Source organism: Rattus rattus, chromosome 8 (assembly GCF_011064425.1).
Source record: "Rattus rattus isolate New Zealand chromosome 8, Rrattus_CSIRO_v1, whole genome shotgun sequence".
Classification (NCBI taxonomy): domain Eukaryota; kingdom Metazoa; phylum Chordata; class Mammalia; order Rodentia; family Muridae; genus Rattus; species Rattus rattus.
Genome location: NC_046161.1, coordinates 43,312,530 through 43,327,441, shown reverse-complemented (window position 1 = coordinate 43,327,441; position 14,912 = coordinate 43,312,530). Strand labels below are relative to the sequence as shown.

Below are 14,912 nucleotides of genomic sequence, written 5' to 3'. Positions count from 1 at the left end.
GCTTGGAGAGGCTCCATGGCTGGGAGTTATGTAGGGAAAAGAGGGGATGAAGGAATGAGAGGATTTATGGTTAGCTCATCTCTCTCTCTCTCTCTCTCTCTCTCTCTCTCTCTCTCTCTCTCTCTCTCTCCCTCGAGCATGACTAAGACAGAGGGGCCTCTTGCATTTTGTCAGAAAACCTTAAATCGGGGTTCTGTGTTTTGTGTTGTTTTTGAGAGAAGGTCTCACTTAGGTACCTGGGACTGGCCTCTAACTCAGTTTGACTGGTCTCTGTCTCCATAGCGCTGAGATATAACGAAAGCACCACCACGTCCAGTGGTCTTTTGCCTTTTCAAGAGCTCATTTTCTAATTTCCCTACCACGGATTTGAAGAAAAAAAAAGTGAGAGAGAGAGAGAGAGAGAGAGAGAGAGAGAGAGAGAGAGAGAGATTGTTCCTTTGCTTTTTTTTTTTTTTCCCACTCTGCTTGGTTTTAGGCCTTACCATATGAAATCTCTCAACTGGAGACTCTCATTGCCTTCCAGGATCCAAGGACACAGCTCTGGCCATAAATGGTGCTGGTTGGGGAGTGGGAGCTTGCTGCTGCTTTATCTGGGCCCAATAAACCTTATCAAACTGCTGTGTGGCCAGCCTTCATCGCTAAGTGGAAATGCTCTGGAGCCCAATGCTGGCACCCAGCCCACAGGCTGGCCTGCCTTCTCCCTTTCTGTTACCTTCCCCACCTCTTAAATCTAGGCATTACTCTCTCTTTAACACTTCCTAACAAGGGCTGGGCTCTTTAATGGGCAGAGTTTATGAAGCAAGGGAGATTTTCACATAGAGTGAATATGGTTAGGGTTGGGGAGAAGGCCAGAGCCAGGCAGGAATTGTTCTTTCGCTTCTATTGTGTCTACGGATTCTCTTTCTCTGATTTGAGGATTAATGGGAGAATAGGATCAGAGGTTAATCGCGTGCCTCTCCGGTGACTGCTGGAGAGAGGCTGGTAGGTGGATGTGGACCCTAGATAGCAAGTAAGCCCTCTTTGACAGGAACTCAACAAGCTCAGAGTCCATTCCCACGGCGAGGCATTCACAGGGATCTCTCCTGTTCCCTATGCTCACCCACTCTTGCTTTCTTTACATGGCGGTTTGCGTCTTAACTTGCCTCATCCATGTGATGTTACCTATGAGAGGGTAACTCGATTGCAGCTTTCTTCCTTCACTTTTCAGTGCTCCGTTCTGCTGGTAATCTGAGAATCGGAGTGTCACTTGTTAGGATGCCTTGTTATTATAAATGACCACCACGTTAGCAGCCCCGTGCAGACCATGTGTAAGCTTTGCAACCTGGCCTTCCTGGGTTTTTGTCTCCATTCACCGCCCACCTTCCTCCTCCTTTAGCTCCGGGGGAATCAAGATGCGATTCTGTGACTCCTGTGGGAGATCCGTGGTAAGCCAAGGACACAGCATCCCTAAACTGAAGCCTAGAACTAAGACCTCATGACTTGAGGGTGGGGCTGTGTGGGCGACTTTTCTGAGACCCCTGGGTGGCGCTCTCCACCACACCCCCAACAAACACTGCGCTGGGGCTTTTGAGGGAGGCTCGAGCTCAGAAAAGTACCTTCCCACCCTCCCCCCAATCTCCTGCCCAGTTTCATGTGAAAAGGAGGAGACGGAGCTTTCTGCAGGTAGAGGAAGGACAGATTTTTCTTTGGTCTACGGTTTGGCATCTCAACTACGCCCTTTAAAGTGGGCCAGCCGCCGAGGGAAGAAAGAACCCTGGGCCTAGCGCTCTTCGGAGCTTCCAGTCGCTCCGGAAGGCTGAGCTGAGCTAGGTGCAGGATCTTCACAACTTTCCATCCAGGTTCTTGGGGCCGGGGGGAAAATAAGGGGAGAATGCCTGAGATTGGGAGTGAGAAAGTATTACTACTCAGGCCTTGACATCTCAGTTTGCGACAATCTAGATTGCAAAACCGAGGTGTCACCTCCTACCAGTTCTCTACTGGCCCCTCTGGATTTATCTGGCCAAATCCCGCTAACTCAGACGCTCACCCCCGCGGGCAGGCATGAGAGGCCTGGTTTGGGACTGGGGAAACGACCCATTTAAAACTAGTGTCTAGGGTAAGGAAGGATGCAGTCCGAATCCCGAGGAAAAGTGAAAGGCTAGATGCCACACTCTGGTGCAAATAATAGAGAACGGGACAAAACTGCGCTCCTGAGCACCGGAGTTGGGGGGAGTTGGGGACGCGGGATACACCGCATGCCCAGTGGAAATGAAAAACCTGGGGCTAAAGTGGGAACTGTTCCTCCCTCTCATCCTTCTGACCCCTTGGGGGTTGCCAGATCCTCTGCGGCTCCTCTTCCTTGCAACCTTTTGCCCTCTCCACCTAGCCACGGGCAACAGCCGCTGGCGCCGGGGCAGCAGCTAGATGTCAGGAGAAGCCCGGAGCGCCGAGCGCTGGGAAGGGAGGGGAGCGCCCGGGAAGGGAGGGCAGGGCTGGGAGCGCGCACGGGCTCTGCCAGGGCAGGGGGTGGGGCGGGGTGGGCGGGCCAGGGCCGGCCAGGGGGAGGGGAGGGGGCAGCTGTGGGCAGGGAGCCGGGCTCGGCCGCCAGCACTAAAGATGGAGAGGCGCCGGGGCCTCGCAGGGGAGGGGGCTCGGCGTTGACGTGGGACGCGGCGGAGGCGCAGCAGCCGGTGGTGATTTGCTAACCTAGCGGCAGAGAGGAGTTAAGGGTGATGAGAGCGGGTACTGCGAACTGCCGGGCGATGCCGCCGCTGCCGCCGTGAGATCCGGAGCAACAGTTCCCCAGCAACACCCCTTCCCCGATCCAGGCACACCCCTAACCCCCCAGGCACGCACACCCACCCCAAGCTCCAGGCTCTGCAAGCGGTAAGTGTATATGTGTAGGGAACCCGGGAAGGACTCGCACCGCCCAGCGACCGCCTCCCGCCAGGGCGCCCTGGGGCGGGAGAGGTTTAGGCGGGTGGCGCTAGCTTTGGCCACTCGGCCGCTGGGCTCGTGCGGGGTTCTCTGGTTGCTGCTGCTGCTTCTGCAGCGATCGCCCGTGCCGGTTGGGGGTCAGCTAGAAAGCGGAGCCGAGGCTGTCAGCTCGGGCGCAGCTGCCTCACCAACCTTCCTCCTCCGGGCACGGTCCGGTCCGGGTGAGAGGTGGCAGGCCGGGAGGTCTGCCAGGGCTGCGGGAGCGTGTAGTCGGGGACTGGGTGTCTTTGTACAGGCAAGGGCTGGCGGAGGAGCAGAGAGCCTGTGGGTGCTCATATGTATGCGGACCGGTGCGCTTGGCGTGAGCTAGGATTGTGTCTTATTTATTTGTGTTTATTCGCTGGCGGGCTGGGGAGCTGGAACCGGAGGAAGCGAGGAGTGAACCTGGAGGGCGGGTGGGAGGGGACTGGTACCCGCTCGGGTTTTGTTTTCTTTAGAGAAAACGTGGTGGGATTTTTCTTCTTCTTGATTGGACTTGATGCCCCCTTTTAAGGAGAGAGGGAAGCTTCGGAGAGACTCTGGCGCTCCGGGTCCTCCTCGGCTCTCGGTGGGAACAGCCCGTGGGGCCGGAGCTCGCTGTGCGCTCCCGGCCGCGCACGGTGGGTTCCCGGCTCTGCACCTGATGCATTCGGAATGTCTTTCCCACCCTGGCGCGCTGCAAGCTTGCCCAGCCCCTCGCACGCTCCCGCACGCGCTCGAAATGCGCACGATCCTGGCAGCCTGCGGACCCCACCGGAATGCACAGACGCGCACCGCTGCAACCAGCTCGCCTCCTCCCCGCCACGCTCCCAGCGTGTCTGACTCGGGCACGCCGGCAGCTGGTGCGGGAGGCCGGGGACCCTGCTGGTGGCTTCCCAGGGATCTCGATCCTGGGTGGAAGGTGGAGGACCCAGAGATCTCTTCTCGCTTGGCCTCCCACCACTTGCCTCGGGGCTTTTTGTGCTTCCTTTTCTCCCCCGGGGGGTTGCGCCGCCCGGCCGGCCTAGCAGCGGCGTCCGGCCGGCTCGGACATTCTCCTTTCCCGGGTCTCTTTCGCTTTCCTCCTTTTCTCAGCTCCGATCCCTTTCTTCCAGGCACCTGACTCCCGGGGAAAAGTTGCTTTTCCAAGTTTGCCAAAGTCCTCTGCAAGTCTAGGCGGGGGGTCTCTGGGAACAAGGGGTGTGTTGCGCCATCGATCCTTGGAGCTCTGTGGCGGGTTAGCGCTGGCTTTGCCCAGAGTCGGCTGACCGCTGCACCTAGCGACAGTCGGATCGCGGGTGCGGAGCTGCGGGTTAGGGAGAGGGCACCTTGATTTCCCTCGAGGCTCAAAAGGCTCTTTTGGAGGAAGGTATTTGGCAGAGAACCTTCTTTATTTCGGCTTCTCTCCCTTAGTTCTTTGAATCTCTGATCTCTCCCGAAAGCACACCATGTTCAAGAAGCTTTTGACGACTGAATATCTCACCGTTGTTGATGCCTTCCGTTTCTACTTTGGGGTGGGCAGTAAGAGTGGCCAGCCAGCACTGTTAACTCTTTCTGCATGAGTTTTGCGTCTAAGAGTCCTTAAGACTCGCGTTGAGGGTGAAGGCATGCTCTGTGAAGAGTGCGTGAGAAGCCTAGCTCTCTCCACCCTCTCTCCCCAGGCTGTGTGAAATGTTGGCTGCAGACAGACAGAGGTTGAGACCTTATCCCGTTAGGTCTTTCTGCCCATGTCTCAATGGCTGTTCAAAGTCGAGAGCCTCTCAGTCATCCAGAATACACTCTGGGAGAGGCCTTTGTGTCTCAGCTCTGTCTTCCCTTCCTTCTGGGCTTAACTCACGCCAGAGATGCTGGTGCCAATGTCACTTACAGAACCATATTCAGTGTCAGTTTTTCTCCTTGTCACTGGGCTTGCCAACACCTGGGAGGCATCCAGTCTGGTGTGAACCCTCAAGGCTGTTGGGAACATAGCCTCCTATGATGTTCTCTGCTTTCTCATCTTAGAGCGTTCTGTCCATTGGTGGCTTGTGGGCCAGAGGTAAAAGAGGAGGTTGTAGCATCTTGTATAATTGTATGTAGATGTGGGTGAGCGAACACACACACACACACACACACACACACACACATCCCTTGGACACATACAGCAACTTTGAGGAACTTGTAGTTAGAAATGACTTAAGCTAGAATGTGACGTGATAGGGGTGGGCGTGAGGTGGGGGTGTGTGTGGTGGGGTGTGTTTGTCCCAGCCTAAGAAATGGGTCTGCCCTGACCAGAGTGCAAAGACAAAGGCTATAGAAGCCACTGATGATGGAGAGGAGATGTGTCTGGGATGACTAGGAGAGGACAGCCCCATTGCCTGCAGATAGGAGACCAACCATCATGTTTAGCAGCCAGTCCTGGCCGGCTCTGGTTGTCTCCTAAGGCCGTCTCAGTGATCGAGAACTAGAAAACCATTGAGGATGAGGGTTTGCCAATAGGGGGTGAGCGGTAAGACTGAATGCTTAGGTTGACTAAGGGGAGGGGTTGAAATCTCCTTAATTTTAAGTAAGTTTGTGAGCCTCATGGTGGACACTTGCCTTACACAGGAAGGCTCTGCTCTCAGGCTTAAAGAATGCCTAGGATTCAATGCACTTTATCCAATGCATGCTTCAGAGCAGTGGGGAGGGGGGAAGTGTGTGGGGAAGCGTAAACCTTCTTTTTCCTCTCAGCAGCCTGGGCCTGTTGGAAAGGATGGTCATACGTTTCTAGGAAGCCCGCTCCCCTTCTGTTAACACCCCCACCCACAGCCTTTCTGGAGTGGAGGCATACTGTAGTGTTTGGATTTTTATTATCAGGGACGCTGGGGAAGTTGTCACTTGCTCACCCCTTTCATTCTTCTCTTCCTTTCTCCAGACCCCTCTGCTGGCCCCGAAGCCCACCCTGCCCCACCTTGCAGAGCAGAGAAGGAAAGAGAGCCCCATGCCTGAGCCCAGGGGAGCATCATGGATCTAACAAAGATGGGTATGATCCAACTGCAGAACCCTAGCCACCCCACGGGGCTGCTGTGCAAGGCCAATCAGATGCGACTGGCCGGGACTTTGTGCGATGTGGTCATCATGGTGGACAGTCAGGAGTTCCATGCCCACCGGACGGTGCTAGCCTGCACCAGCAAGATGTTTGAGATCCTCTTCCACCGGAACAGCCAGCACTACACCCTGGACTTCCTCTCGCCGAAAACCTTCCAGCAGATCCTCGAGTATGCCTACACAGCCACACTGCAAGCCAAAGCAGAGGACCTGGATGACCTGCTGTATGCAGCTGAGATCCTAGAGATCGAGTACCTGGAGGAGCAGTGCCTGAAGATCCTGGAGACCATCCAAGCATCTGATGACAATGACACAGAAGCCACCATGGCCGACGGTGGGGGCGAAGAAGAAGAGGACCGTAAGGCTCGATACCTCAAGAACATCTTCATCTCGAAGCATTCCGGCGAGGAGAGCGGCTATGCGAATGTGGCTGGACAGAGCCTCCCTGGGCCCATGGTAGACCAGAGCCCCTCGGTCTCCACCTCTTTTGGTCTCTCAGCCATGAGTCCTACCAAGGCAGCAGTGGACAGTTTGATGACCATAGGACAGTCACTCCTGCAAGGAGCTCTTCAGCCACCTGCAGGGCCTGAGGAACCCACACTGGCAGGGGGTGGGCGGCACCCTGGGGTGGCTGAGGTGCATATGGAGATGATGCAGGTAGATGAAGCCCCCGGCCAGGACAGCCCTGGGGCAGCTGAGTCTAGCGTCTCAGGAGGGATGGGGGACAAGCTTGAAGAGAGGAGCAAAGAGGGGCCTGGGACCCCCACTAGAGGCAGTGTCATCACCAGTGCCAGGGAGCTGCACTATGGGAGAGAGGAGGGTGGTGAGCAGCTCTCACCCCCTGTTGAAGCTGGCCAGGGACCCCCTGGGCGACAGGAGTCCCTGGCACCACCAGTGGAGAAGCATTTGGGCATCTACTCAGTGTTGCCCAACCACAAGGCCGATGCCGTGTTGAGCATGCCGTCTTCAGTGACATCTGGTCTCCATGTGCAACCTGCCCTGGCAGTCTCCATGGACTTCAGCACCTATGGGGGTCTGCTGCCTCAGGGCTTCATCCAGAGGGAGCTGTTCAGCAAGCTAGGTGAGCTGGCCGTGGGCATGAAGGCGGAGAGCCGTCCTCTGGGGGAGCAGTGCAGCGTGTGTGGGGTCGAACTTCCGGACAACGAGGCCGTGGAGCAGCACAGGTAAGCCCCTGCCACGACCCTGGCCTGCGTGGTTGTTTCTTTATGCCCAGGCTCATCCTGAATCTGGGGACCTGACTCCTTTGTGCTCCTCGAAGAACCACACCAAACCATTCTTGGCAGTATTGAGGCATAGGAAGGCACAGTTATTTTCAGAGGACGGTGAAAAGAAATGGCGTCAATCCACAACATCAAGGAACACATGGGCTCAGCCTGTAGGCCCCCCTTTCCATTTTGCTTTTGGGCTTCCATCTGGTTTTCCTGTGGTTTGGTCTACGCTTTTGTTTTGCCCAGAGTGACTGTTTAATAATAAAGTGGTGAGAAAAGGGGCAGGAAGTAGAGTTCAGGCAGAGAGTCTCCTCTGGCCTGGATCAAGCCATGTTATCTGTACAAACTATGCCAGCTTTTCTTTTCCCCACTGGGCATAGTTTTGTGCATTGGTAGGCTGATGTCCACACCAGGGAAGCACGGGTTGGGTGTTGTTTAAGTCCTTTACGTACCTATAGGTCTCAAATGTCTCTTCAAATGTGGCAGACACATTGTGAGGCAGAGAAAGCTTTCCTTAAATTCAAGGACTCATGCAGGAGTTTTGGTCTTACAGCCAGTATACTCAAGTCTCTTCTCATCCCATCTCTTATCACAAGGGCTAGCCTTGGCTGCCCTCTGGCTTCTGGTTTCATCTTTGCACACCCCCCTTCCCACTTTTGAGTCCTTGTGATCTACTTGGTTCAGGACCAATGCTTTCCCTGCAATTGCACCTTTTTTTTTACTAATACACAGGAAAAATGCTGGGGCCGAGTCCTGCCAAGGCAGAAAGATTCAAAGTAAGACTTCTTGTGCATTATGGTTCCTTGTAGCCCTCCAGTGAAGAGGAGGATCCTTCCAGTACAGCAGGTCAGAGAGCACTGACCGGTGTTCTTAAGAGAGGGAGTCAACAGTGGGTTTGCCTTTTCTGTTTGCCAAGAACTACAAACCCATTGCTGTAACCTGCAAGCCAGTCATTTTCTCCCCTTTTCCCTGAGTCTGACCAACTGTGCCCACAAATCCGGTTTTCTGTTGTTACGGATGCTAACTCTTTTTGCACAGCTTGTGGCTGGCTGATTTGCTGATCTTGGGTGGATTTTCCACTTTTGCATGCACTCTTCCTCACCCTCCTCCATTCCTGTTGCTCATTTAGGTAGGGGGACTTGAGGGGGTGGGAGATCTGTATGATCACCTCTAGCCGCAACTTTTCTCCGAAGTGTCCTGATCGGCTGAGCTGTACCTCATGGAAAATGGCACTCAGCTAAAAAAGTAACCATCCCCCCACCCCCGAGAATACAGACAATAACAACCGCGGCGGATATGTCGTCTTCTTAGTACTTGATCTGCTCAGAAAATAGGCTGATGAAATTGTGCTTGTTTTTCCTCACGCTTTGGAGAGGAAACCCCCTCTGAACCTTGACCAGACAGGTCTGTCATCTTCTGCGGATGTGAACGTGCTGTGAAAAGTGGGGTATGGTGGAAAGTCACTTTTTAGGGTCAGTTTTTGGGTGTGTGTGTGGGAGGGCCTAGAGAGAGAGAGAGAGAGAGAGAGAGAGAGAGAGAGAGAGAGAGAGAGAGAGAGAGAGAGAGAAAGAGCTCTGTTGGTCATGCGCTTGCTATGCAAGCGTGAGGACCTGCATTTTGGGTCCCTAGCACACAGGTAAAAAGCCATGCACACCAGCAGAAAAGCCAAGTTCAGCAAAATGCAGCTGTAGTCCTAGCTTAGGGGAGGCAGGGAATCCTGGAACTCTGGACACTCAGCAGAGTCAAATCCACAAGCTCCAGGAGCAACAAGAGATCTCATCTTAAATTTTTTTTATTTTTATTTATTTTATTTTATTTTTTTTTTAAGAAACAGAACGATTGAAGAAGATGCTTAATGTGATTTCTGGCTCCCATGAGCACACACATGCGCTCACAAATAACGGTTTTTTGTTTTTTTTTTTGTCTATTTTTTTTTTTTAAAGAAAGCTTAACCTACCTGCTTGAGACAAGGTCTCATCACATAGCCCTAGCTAGCCTGGAACTGGCTGTGTAGACCAGGCTAGTCTTGAACACACAGAGACCCACCTATTTCTGTCCCCCAAGTGCTGGGGTTAAAGTTGTGTACCACATGCCTGGCCTTGTTCTGGGTCTTAAATCTCCCAAGCCTTCCTTACAGAACCAAGAATTTTCACTGAGTCTAGGTACATAGTTTTCTTTGTCCTCAAGAGGGCCACAAAAGAGATAACTGTCCTGAGCGTTCTGGGTTCTCACGTGAGGAGGGTCCCAGTGGAAAGAAACGATGGTTGGCTGAGCTGTATCTGAGCTGCTCTGGGCAGGGGTGAGCATCTGTAGCTGTTCTTCGAGCTTCCTAAGCTCAGTTTAAAGGTTGATGCTGATTGAAGTGACATCCACAGTCACTGGGGCTGTGGCCACCATCCAGTCACCGTGAAGGTGAAGGACTACCTTTGTGCCTTTCATTTTATTCCATTTTATTCCTGGTTTTCACTGTTGGCTCTGAGCTCTCGTGTGGGGTTCCAAGCATTCTTGTCTGTGGGAGCCTGTGTGAGGTGATGTAGACTATTTCCCTGTCCTCACAAGCTTGTAACAATGAGGCTCGATTCTGGAGTTCTAGCTGCCACACCATGTGCTTTTGACTGAGGGTGGACGTGAGTCCTTCATCCTGAGCAGCTGGATGGGGGGCCAGACCCCTCTGTGATAAGCTACGAGGTCTGAGGACATGAAGAGAGGGAGAAGGTATTTCTCTGCATGCGCAGCCCTGGCTGCTTCTAGATAGATGTACTTCGTGGGAGACCTTTGCCGTCCTCCCTCCAGGCACCAGAATTGATGTACCACCTCCCCATTTCCCACCGTTCTGTATATCACCCCTCCCACCTATCATCAATCCGAGGAATGTTCAGTGGAAGAATAGTCATCACAGCCACAAGAGCAAACAGCAAGGCAAGATTGAAAAATCAGATGCCAGGAAGCCGTGGGATTGGCCGGGATCCTAGCAGGAAGGTCTATGATAGGCTACGGTCTGAAAGGTTCATTTTATTTTAAGCCATCAGGTTAGACTGTTGGTGCAGATGAAGGGTCTGGCATTTAGTCTTGCCCTGGGGAAGAAGAAAGGGCAGAGCACAGAGAAGCAAGGCAGGAAGGCGGTTGTTGGTTATTGAATTACATCCATAGGTTTCTCCATAACTTGATCCCAACCTGGGGTGGCCCGTGGGGAGCACCTCTTGGCTGGACAGAGAATGGTAATGAAACTTTGGGGGGTTGGGTGTCACGATCCTTGTATCAAATGGTAGGATATCAAAGACACATGGAAGGATGGATGGATGGATGGATGGATGGATGGATGGATGGACACATGGATGGATGGATGGATGGATGGATGGATGGATGGATGGATGGATGGACGGACACATGGATGGATGGATGGATGGACGGACGGATGGAAGGGAGGACCAGACAGAGACACCACTTGGATGAATCAGGTGGACTTCTTTAACTGACAGAACTTGGAGGAAGCTAGCCAGTGAGACACAATTGAGCAACGGTCCTCTCTCATTTCTGGACCCCTGGGTCTGTCCCAGTAGGCCCATAATAAAGGACAGTGTCTAGAGAAGGAGCCCTGTCAGGCTTCTAGAAGGTGGGACTCTCCTGTCTTTTTTTCCTCTGAAAAACTGGAGCAGTTTTATGCCTGGGGGGCGTGGTCTGGATGTGGTCTAGGATCCAGCTCACTGAATCAGATGCTCCCGACACTTCCTAGCCTTCCACAGTTGTCAGTAACATTACACGAGCAGCAGAGTTGACCCTTGTGGAGACGCAGTTCTCATTTATGGCTGTGTCTGCCCAACTCCCAGGACAGTTTTTTTTTTCTTTTCTTTTTTTCAGAGCTGGGGACCAAACCCAGGGCCTTGAAGCGCTCTACCACTGAGCTAAATCCCCAACCCCTCCCAGGACAGTTTTTAATTGCACTCAGGCTCCTTGGTACTGTAGAATCAGAGCGAGGGCTGGGTCTTCTATAGGATTCTCTGCCGTATCAAATACTGACCAGCCCTCACCTCAGGTCAGTTCGATGGCTCTGCCACTCTCCTTTAGTTCTGGAAGGGAGGTTCAGGCACCAAGGGATGGTCTTGGCTGGCTCCCCGAACCCACCTGTGGCAGAGCCCTTCCCCAAAGCTTCCTGGTGCCCGCTTTAGGACACACGAGCCACGTTCCCACCCACCTCACCTGAGATGTTGGCTCCGTTTGCCCAGCTTGTCCTCTCACGTGGCAGACACTCCGCTTTCAGTGAGGGGTTATGCCGAGAGCCGTATGGCCATTAACAATTTGTTTTGAGAGAAGATCTAGGGTACCCAGGTAGCTTTGAACTCTGTATATCTGAGGATGACTTTTTCTGAGCGAACGATCCTCCTGCTTCTATCTTCTCAATGCTGGGAGTCTCAGGTGTGCACCAGTTTTAGGTGGTGCTGAGGGTCAGACCCGGGACTTCGTATGTGCTAGGAAAGAGCTCTAGCGACTGAACAAACCTCCCTCCCTCCCTCCCTCCCTCCTCACACTCTAGCCCACAGTGGCCTTTGAACCCCTGGTGGTCCTGCCACAGCATCCCAAGTGTGAGATCCGAAGTCGGGGCTACCATGCCTGACTTCCGGGCACCCCTGAGGTGGCACCAAGTTCTGTCTGGAACAAGGTAAAACGGCGGAGAGCCACAGCAGCCACATTAATAATGCCCATGACGCGATCCGCTGTGATGCTCTATCTTTGCAGAGCACATTGACAGACTTTCTCCCCAGCCCGTCTGAAGGAGGGGGGTGGGGCTGACAATCCCGGCTCTGTGATTACAAAGTGGGAGAAGCTCTGAAAGCTAAAAGGTTTTGTGTAACTTTGCAGCTAACTCATTTAGTGGCAAAAGCTGATGTGCGGCTATATTTATCCTGCTTTATTTTGAATATTCATATGTTTTGCTGCAAAAATATTAATGTGTTTGATTACAGAGTGCTGCCCTAGATGCCACTGGAGCTGGTAAACACAGGTCCCAAAAAGCCTAACATCTGCACAGTTCTGATTTCTGAAGCACTCAGGGGGTTTGGGTATGGGATCCCGGGCCAATATCAAGCCCCCCTCCCCCCACCTTAAAGATCAGGAAAGATTTGAAGCAAGGGAGTGACTCGCTGATGGTCACACAGCTATAAATGGTGAAGGCCAGGCCCCTGCTTGCCATCTAGTTCGTGAGCCTTGGGCACACTGCGGCAGTCCTTATAAGCACATGGACAGTGCTGTTCTGGTTCCGCTCCATCTGACCTAGTCTTCAGGTACCAGCATCATCCCTAACTGCCAGGGTTGGAGGCTTCAGCCATCTTCCTTGACGTCAGTTCTAAAGGTCAGGTGTCTCCAGGCTTTGCCTAGTAGCTATTTACAGCCACTATGTCATTCACAGATTTGCCTCAATCCTATTCAGGCGAGTTCTGTTTCCAGGAAGTATCCTTTTTGGGGGTGATGAATGATTCCGTTCCTAACTTCCTGGGCTCCTGGTCTTTTGCAGAGGTGTGCGATTGTGTGAGGAAGTAAGATGGTTTGCCAGGGTGTGTCCAGCTGCTTTGGAGGCCAGGGCTCTGAGTTACTTGTGTTGTGGCCCCCTGTCCGTCCTGGGCTTGCTTTCTAAGAGCACTTTGTTGGTTAGTTGTCTTTTATTCCATGGTTTTGGAATCCTCATTATGGGATCAGACAGCCAAGATAGGATCAGTTTGATTTCCGTCTGTCTGCATTGACTTGTGTTTTGTGGATGGGATGGGATGGATGGATGGATGGATGGATGGATGGATGGATGGATTTATTTATTTATTTATTTATTTATTTGAGACAGAGTCTCACTATATAGCCTTGGCTGTCCTGGAACTCACTATGTAGACCAGGCTGGCCTTGAACTCACAGAGATGTGCCTGCCTCTGCCTCCTAAATTATGGGATTAAAGGCGTGCACCACCACGCCCAGCTTGTTGGCTTGTGTAATTTTTTTTTTTTTCACTTTTAAACCTGCTCAGGGTTACTGAGTTAGATGAGACCTGGAACGAACTCTTGACTTCCACAGACCTGCACGTTGTAGGAAAATCCTAATGACTCTTTAAAGCGGTCTTATCCCGAATGGCTAAACTCAGACTCCACTTTGGATTTCTTGCTAATTTGGAAGAAAATCATTTCCAGTTGCTGCGTGCCTGGGCCCGTGTTTGTGTGTGCGGGTGAGCCCGTGTGTGTGTGTGTGTGTGTGTGTGTGTGTGTGGGTGTGTGTGTGTGTGTGTGCGCGTGTGCGCGAGTGCACGAGTGCACGAGATGATTTTAAAACATACTTCTGAGAATTAAAGCATAAGACTTGAGAGTCTTGCTAAATGAGGATGAGGGGTGAGGAGAGGTTCTCGAATGTTCCACAGTAACTAAGAGTTCTGTTCGGCATCTTAGGCGAAGCGCGTGGCTCCGCCATCGTTATTTCGGTAGAGCGTCTGCCTCCGACCCCCTGTCTTACACATAGTGAATGTGCTTGTATTGACTCTGTCACAAGGCTGATTTTATCACGTACTGGCTGTGTGATTGGGGCTGCGGTGGTTAACCTCCCCAGGCCTGTCTGTTCATTTGTAAAATGGGAATAACAGGACCCACTCAGGGGGTCATTATAAGGGGCGACGTGTAAATATTTGCCACGCATGGAAACGCACAATGCATGCGCTCCATAGGTGTCAGCCATTTGGTAGCCATTGCTATTGTGCAGAAGGACAAGCCCGCAGTACAGGTTCACGGCGTGCTGTGTCATTCAACCCCTGCTTCCCGGAGACATTGCTCTCCGGTATGGCCTGTCTATGCCTTCCGCACCATAAAACTGCTGTGGTGTGTGTGTTGGGGTGGTGACTGACTGCATGCACCTCTTGGCTTTCCTGGGAAGTCGACGGATGCACCCTGGTGTCCGGGTACACTTTGTCCCATTGACCCAGGGCCTCGTGACTCATGCCAGTTCTTTAAACGTAGCTGGGCAGTGCTGCTGCTGTCAGCCCTACATGCAGAGCAAGAGGCGGTGTCTACTCTGCATGCTCAGGGCTGTGTGTGGGGCTCTGTGGTGCAGGGGCAGTTGGCACAGGGACTACCTTACTGCGGGCAATCGTGGGCTGGTCTCACATTGAACGCTAAGGGCTGGGAGCTCTCTCCCTAGGCATCCTTCCCATAGTGGTTCAGGGACAGCTTTCAATGTCACATGTCAGCTTCTGGGCTAAGTGCTCTGGTTAGCTCCTAGCTGGCCTGTTAGGGGGTTGTTAGTTTTACATTCCTGAGGGCCAAGGAAAGCCCAAGAGGTTAGTGGACTTGTTAATGGTAAACAGGGAAGGATACCAGGACTCATTTTCCCTAAAGCTGAGGGAGCCGCTCTGGCTTCTCATGTCTCCTGGTCACTTCAGAGGCCAGTCACCTGCAAATGCAGTAGTCAACAGGTGTTCAGGGGCCCAGACCACACAGATCCAGGAAGCCCCGCGTCACGGCTTACGGACAGAGCGACTGGCCTCTAGCTTTTTATTTATGCTGACTAGAAAAACAGAAAACCCAGAACAGGGAGGGGAAAAGAAACCCATTTTCGAAAATAAAAATTCCGCATTGTTAATTCCACGCCAGCAGAATCAGAAATCCCCCCTTTTACTATTTCCCCTTAAAAGCCCCTGTGTTCTTATGATGCTGGCTCAGTCTG

At 52.8% G+C, this 14,912-nt stretch overlaps 1 protein-coding gene across 2 annotated transcripts in view; it reads left to right on the top strand.

Moving 5' to 3' along the window:
* Positions 1–2,611: 2,611 nt before the first annotated feature.
* Zbtb16 (zinc finger and BTB domain containing 16) overlaps positions 2,612–14,912 on the top strand; it is a 179,530-nt gene continuing 167,229 nt past the window's right edge. Inside the window, exons 1-2 of one of the 2 annotated variants that reach the window (XM_032909267.1) lie at positions 2,612–2,865; positions 5,825–7,181. In XM_032909267.1, the coding sequence (XP_032765158.1) occupies positions 5,914–7,181 (1,268 nt within the window). In that variant the 5' untranslated portion in view covers positions 2,612–2,865; positions 5,825–5,913. Of the gene's footprint in view, positions 2,866–5,256; positions 5,413–5,824; positions 7,182–14,912 lie in introns of those variants that run through there. The other variant, XM_032909268.1, reaches the window with a different exon arrangement.